The 7,500-nt window shown below is 36.3% G+C and overlaps 1 protein-coding gene across 1 annotated transcript in view; it reads right to left on the bottom strand.

The window, feature by feature from the left end:
• Positions 1 to 4,146, bottom strand: part of LOC135197903 (uncharacterized) — a 47,073-nt gene extending 42,927 nt beyond the window's left edge. The window contains exon 1 of the mRNA XM_064225127.1: positions 3,444 to 4,146. Within this exon, the coding sequence (XP_064081197.1) occupies positions 3,444 to 3,491 (48 nt within the window). The 5' untranslated portion in view covers positions 3,492 to 4,146. The remainder of the gene's footprint in view (positions 1 to 3,443) is intronic.
• Positions 4,147 to 7,500: the final 3,354 nt, after the last annotated feature.

The raw sequence follows: 7,500 nt of genomic DNA, 5'->3' as shown, positions 1-7,500 counted from the left end.
AAAGCAGGAGAAACAAAAACTGATCATTTTTTTTTAAATCCTCTTTACGAATTATTGTATAAATAACATTTATCAGTAAGTTTTAAATAAAGAGATGGAGGCTGGCTGGAATGTTTTGTGCTTTCAGCAGGATTATTTAAAGTGTATGCAAAGCAAGCTGGTCAATGCGCACCGCACAATTCTGACATTTTCTTCTGACATGAAAATGAACATGGGGCTTAAAACTTCAACATGAAACTAGATCCCAGTGTACAAGTTCCTTGCAACATGAGACCTGACGGGTAACGTTTATATAGTTACCGGCACATGAAATTTAAGAGGGGTATCGTATAGTACTTTGGTGTTACGAATGTCCTGATAAGTCTAGCAATTAAGTTTACAATCATACAAAGTTTGTTTATCCAGTTACTCAGTCGTAAAACTTCAAAGACAAACATGTATTTGATTACGGACTTTGTACTAAGTTCTCCTGATGCTTTCAAGACTTAGTAATTGTTTTAATACTTACTTTGAACGAGTTCTCAAAATCGCTCATCACTGAATTGGAACTTAATGGAACCAACATTTGTGTGCCTTCCTTTTGAACTGAATAGTCAGTTTGCCTGTTGCAAGTTCTAATATTTCGAAAACAAGTTATTATAGTAACGCTCACTTATATCAAATATACATAAATGTGTGATATTTGGCCGCCATCTCTATGTAGACTATATAACTACAATAATGAAAGCTAATGCCTAGAGGCTCTTATATAAATAAAATGTGGATCTCTTTCACTGTAATGTAAACTTGTCCGAACCTTGACATTAACACAACTCCCCAGGAATACTTTCTTCTTTTCAAATGTAACCTAACGGATGGTTCCTACAAAGCATTTTTATGATCAGTTTCATTTCATATTCGAACATGACTCAGCAGTAACAATCGACCTGAATCGTAAGTCTCACACAAGGGATTTCATGGTTGGATATGAAAATCAGAAAAAAAAAGAGAGACTTACTTCTATAACACAAACATAAAAAATTTCCATTTTCCACTGCAAACAAAAACAAAAAAACTTTTAATCCCCATATTTTAAAGCTATTGTTAATTTATGATAAAAGATTGCCCAGGCCAATAAATTCGAACACACAACAAATTACCTTTTTGGCTTCTACAAATTAATTAAGTCGCCACTCACCCCTGAAACCAGTTTCAGAAATAAAAATAAACAATAATATTACATTTGATGTTGTGTCAGTGTCTTATTAATCTCAGCAAGACTTGTATAGCATCACAAATCCCTTGCTGTTTTAAAAGTGGAGATTAAGGTTGATATTTCATTATGACTGGCACAATATTTATACTGATAGTAATAAAATTAAACAAGATTGGCTTTTTTTATATTTTATTTGTATTAAGCGTTTAATACAAAAACAAAAACCACGATATTATTATTTTTTTATATGTAAGCAACACGGTAAAAATTAATCATCAATATTTTGAAATTTCATATGGGCTGCATTGACAAAATTATTATTATTATTATTATTATTATTATTATTATTATTTGTAGTAGTAGTAGTAGTAGTAGTAGTAGTAGTAGTAGTAGTAGTGTAGTAGTAGTAGTAGTAGTAGTAGTAGTAGTAGTAGATTAACATTTATTTACTTTTCTAATCTAAGTGAGACGCAACAAACTTTAATGTATACGAAAACTCCTCAGTCAGTTTAAAGGGGAAATAGTCAGCCAAAAATAAGTTTTTGGTTCAGGATTTTTTCACTGGTTCAGACACATTCAAAATAAGAATAGTATCTGACAACAATTTCTACTACCATGATGCAACAATATATTGTAACTGCAATATTCTTAAATTTTTACCGTTGACATGTCCTTACTACTGCCTTACTTTACTCAAGTATTGGCGAATTCTTATCTGCCAGAGTTACTGATAAATTTTTAAATATTCTATATAAATATCCTTGATACAAACTAAGGTGTGTAGTATCTCTTTGAAGTTAAAAATTATATCGAACTGGATATTGGTACGGCAGCCGTACCCCGATCTCGGTAGATATTGGTACGGCAGTGAATTGCGCATGCGCTAACCCTTGTTTACCGCCTCACGCATATCCAAAGACTATATACTGAAGTATATACACGTCTTTGGGCATATCAGTGACAGCAAGAAAAATGGTGACGGAACAGCATGAACCGCGAATAATACATTAGTTTTCGCCGAAAAAACAGATGTTTTCAGGCTTTAACGAGCTGAAGAAAGCCATAGACATCTATGAAGACTCAAACTTTCAAAAATTGGGTAATTCATGGCATATACGTAGGTCACGAACGATCGAATCGGCCCTGAAAAGAATTCCGAAGAGGAGATTCAAAGAGGATTATATATAAATATTTACACTACCATCATACCTTTGGTGATTTTCTCGGCCCTTTATTCTGCCTGACATCGGCAGTTGCAAGGCCGTTATACACTTTACAATATTCTTTTAATTCACTTCATTGGGTATTTTGCAGCTGTCGGAGAAGACGATAGAATTTACCAGGTAGTGAAATGGCAAAGTTAAACCAAATTATAGATTATTCCATTAAAATCGGGATAGTGTTGTGCTTGTAGTACAAAAAAGCGGGACAAAATTCACAAAAGCCAAACAAACAAAAAAGGGGGGAGGGACATTTTGCTAACCGAAAAAAGGGGGACAGGTTCAAAAAGCGTGACTGTCCCACGTAAAAGCCGAACTCTGGTTTACATAATACAGTATGATTAGCAAACTGGTAAACGGATACAGCCAATTGCCGTATCTACAGCAAGTCAAGAGCGCAAATGACAGAATCTGCCGCTACCCTCACCGCAACAATATTATTTGTACGGCAGGAAGTCTGAAATTGACGCATGCGCAATTCACTGCCGTACCAATATCTACCACGATCGGGATACGGCTGCCGTACCTATATCCTGTGCCAAATTAATATATATATATATATATATATATATATATATATATATATATATATTTAATGTTGATTCATGATTGGCTTCTCATTCATAAAAATTACTGGAAGTATACACCCATAACAACTTTCCTTTTCTTTTATAGAAATTAGATGCAGTACAAAATGAAGACTACTGTGTCCAATGTGTGAACCATTTTTCACTTTTCAGAATGCATTATTCTATTTGGGCCTAGCTGTCACTGAAATGTTGGCAACGGCGCATTATGAATCAACCTACTTTAATCTAAGACGGCTTAGGGCTACAAGAAAATGAAAACATTAGTATGACATGGACTTACAAAATATACATATGTGTATACAGTATGTATATGTATATATAAATATGTATGTCATATGTATATACTGTATGTATATACAAATATGTATGTATGCATGTATGTGTGTGCGTTTGTGTGTAATTACTTTTCTTATATTACAATTGTATTCGATATCTTACCTGGACATAATTATCCAGGGCTGCACCAGTAGGCAGAGACACTATCATATCACTTCACCACACATTCTAGAGAGCTCGGTGTTCTAATCCTGCGTCGAGTCCTCAAGAGAGAAATTAAAAGGATATTTAAACTTGTTAAACTCTTTCACGAGAGGGAGCAAAAAAATCGCATTTGTCTGGTTGGCTTTGCGGGAGCTTCACTTTGGCACCAAACACGCTTCCACTAAACTTGCTGTTGGCGTGATGTTAAAGGATTTGCTCTGTTTTTCTACTTAGGTCTTCCAAAACATGGTAAGGGTACTATGGGCACTCTTGGGGGCTCTCCAGTGGGTTTTACATTCCTGTGTTTAAACGGAAGAGGAGCTTTTAATGGGTGTACTTGTAATCCGACGACGAAGTTTGTTTAAACATCGAAGTTCGTGAAATCGACGTGCAGATAATCTCTCTCATCACACAAAGTTTTGTATATCGTCACAACTTCCGATAGCAGCATAAACTTCACGATTAATAGTGGTAAATATTCTCCTGCATAACCACTTCAACCAGAAATATAAAAAAAAACAATGCTATTCTATCACAACTAACAATTGTCGTGTCCGTTACAACCCGATAAGCGACAGTGGGCCGAAGCGCAAGAAGGTGCCGTCCTCACACCATGCATGCTGTTGGGAGACTGAGTCTGGCTGAGCTGACTCTGACTGAGCCTCTGGCCCCTGAGTGAATACAACTAGACAAGCTCTCTCTCTCTCTCTCTCTCTCTCTCTCTCTCTCTCTCTCTCTCTCGTTACAGGCAGACTGACTCAGACTTTTGACTTTGTGGTCTTTCCCTAACCAATTTATCTTAACCAAGGAGGTTTTTCAGTTCTTCTGCAGTACGGACTTCTGCTGCGAAAATAAACAATCTTTGCATTTTTCTAAGTTTCCGTACCTAACGATAATATGGGTAAAGCAGCAGAGTAAGAAAACTTTTTAACTTACAGACATCAAAACGTTGGAAGTTTATATTCTAACTGAAGAAAATGAACCAAGTTTATATAAAAACAAGTTCGTTATGTCCGTGAGGTCAAAATAAAGTCATATTGTTTCTCAACTAGATGATCTAATCTGATACTGTACATTATCGTGTCAGGCAGACGTTTACAAGCAAAATGTGTAATCAAATATTTACATTCTTCTTTATCTTATCGTTATCATTTTCACTTCCCCTCTTCGTGTCTACTTTCTTATGTCGCAGGTTATATTTCCCATTTTTGCCGTTTTTTTTTTTTTTCACTAATTAACTTTAGTAGTTCTTCATTTGTTCAGCAGTAACTTAAGTCTGCAGTATTAATGTGAATGTATGCAGATTGCGTGTAAATTGCCTGAACCTACTTTCAAGTAATTGCTCTTTCAAACGGTTCTTCTTAGATCGAACATTATTGTTGCTGCGTCAAAAGAATAATTAACAGGGCGTTCCTCTTTCTTGTTTCAACTCCTCCATCCTTTGCCGTTATTAAAGGTAGCCGTCCGGTTTGATTGTCAACTGTCTTGATGAAAATATTGGACATTATGCCTTTGGGGAAACTAGATGTGAGAAAGCACGCAATTAAAGGTGGCTCTGGAAAGGATCAGAAATTAAACATCAGTAGGGGCATCTAAGCCTTTGTTCTGCGCGTTCTTGATTGTCTTACTCTCATTTGATATACATGCCCAAGTAGTTTATAAACAAAACTGAATAGTAATGTGTGTGGGTGTGTGTGTATGTACAAGCGCACAGAAACCTGAGACATTATTAGTGAGGTTAGTTCAATATACTGTTGCCTCCCAGGCAGAGGAAAAATACAGCAGTGATCAAAGCATTAGTCACAGTCGATGACTAAACCTCATCCCTTGGTATTTGACAGTATAATGCTGGAAACACAAAGGAAGTCGGTAGATAGAAATTTTAGATTCGCGGAGGAACAAAAGGGAACCGACACATGAATTTTAATGTTTTCTATCATGGCTAAGCATAAATAAGGAGTTTTAGCGTTCGTGGGTGAATACCTGACATCCGAATAGCATGTTACTATTATTTTAATATTCTGGCTCTGCGTGCGGATGAAACAGACGGCCATATTGCATTATTCCCGTTGGTTGTCACGCATTAATTTCATTAGGGAATCATTCTCTGCTCGTTCGTTCGAATGGCTCCGGCGGTCCACACCAAGTCTCTATACTTCCTTTCACGTTGTATCACACTTTGGTGGGCCGCGTAGGGCAAGGGCTTTTGGAGACATAAGTCCTCATTAACCTAATCCAAGACCCACTAATCAAACGAACCCACCAACCAGTTTCACTCACGAGTGCTACCACCAATATATTCAAACCTTCCATCCCTGGCATTTCATATTTCTGTTGGTGTGTCTTCACTAATAGTTCATAAATCATAATCGTTGCTTTTCATTTCAGGTATAACATATTTTGAAGACTGAATTACGAATCGCTTTGAGAACGTTTATCAGTAAGGAGGTATCTTTGTGGAAATTGGTTTAGTAAATTTACCTGAACGAACCTATCACCTGAATCAGTAACACGTCATGTAATTCAAAACATCACCAGAATCTCATTTGCGTTGAAATATCAGCTCTTAAGATGCATCCCGCCTTTTGCTTTATATTACAGCGATTGAAGTTGTGCTATAAGGTTGGACATGGGAACGAGGTTTCTGAGGACGTCCAGGTCGTGAGTTATGCCAGGCCGGTTGTATCGACATACAGTAAATAACGCGACTTCGTGATTGCTTTACTAAATAACTTACGAGGCATTAATACCCTGGTAGATTTAGCTTTCGCTACTAATGTAATTTGTTCCAGTGGCTGGGACACCATTCAGGTTTGCTGACAGAACTACTACATGAAATATGAAGCCATTAGAAGTAACACAGCCTGAATTTTATTTTCTATTTTACAGCAAAAAATGTGAAATTTTGATATCTGTAGATTGCGTTAAGGACAGAAATTTGGGAGGAACCTCCGTATTCTTTAAAATAAAATAGACGGTTAATCTGTTAAAATATTCTGTTTTTTACTCTTTTCCATAGATTTTAAGTATTCTGTCCAACTGACCATTTACCAATTTGGTATTTCACTGGACCTTTTGATTTTGCCAACAAATTTTTTTAAAAAGTTGTACGTTGAATCTAAGAAATTTTTTGAAAGTTTTTTGTTATAATACAATTTTCAGCAAATTTAACTCAGATTCACGTACATAACTGCGTTTTTGTTGTGTAAAGATGAGTAAGCTTTGGTATGCCTAGCCCTTCTAAATAATGAAAATAACCGAATCCTATAACATTTCCTTGAATAGCTTTCCTGGAGTACACATTTGAGCGAAACGCCTGTTACAAATATTTTGACTATTCGGCCAAATTTATTAGGATTTCCTCCCCTTAGGAAAGGTGATAACGCGAATTACGTTGGGCAATTTCAGAGTTAACATTTGTTTTGCAAATGAGTTCGCGCTGCCACTCCGTAGCAACGCGACCTGTACGAGGCCTTCCTATTACAGGTCGTAGCTTTCACGTAGAGTAAGCAAGGCCCTACTTTCAGAAATTAATTTGGATTTTTGTGGCATCGTCTGGCGTGTACGCTACGTTTTGTTTATATGCTGTGTATGTCTTCTGACAGATAGTTTGTATGGGCGTATATCTACGGGATAATTTTTTTTTTATGCATGTGGATGAGTGTTTTTGAAACTCCTTTAGGTTAGTTCCTTCCATGAAAATACGGTATTTTATTTTCAATTTGGAAAAGTACGTTTAACCTACTGTTTATCTCGGTTACGACGTGTACAGTAATTAGCACTCATTCTCTGTATTCCCTTCACCCATTTAGAAAATGTGTAATATTTCTTCCTAATGAATAAAGTAGATTCATTCATACTAAGGAATACAAAGGCGTCTCTGTGGGTTTACATATATACAGTGCTTGTTTGCGGTACATTCCCTTGCCATCGTTCAATATAAATTTAGGGTGGGAGAAAATTTGGGAAAAGTCTACGGAATGTTCACTCCCAAATGTACTTATTTAACTGAATG

This window comes from Macrobrachium nipponense, chromosome 21 (assembly GCF_015104395.2).
Source record: "Macrobrachium nipponense isolate FS-2020 chromosome 21, ASM1510439v2, whole genome shotgun sequence".
NCBI lineage: Eukaryota > Metazoa > Arthropoda > Malacostraca > Decapoda > Palaemonidae > Macrobrachium > Macrobrachium nipponense.
The sequence above is the reverse complement of the archived record's forward strand: the minus strand, read 5'-3'. Positions and strand labels throughout refer to the sequence as shown.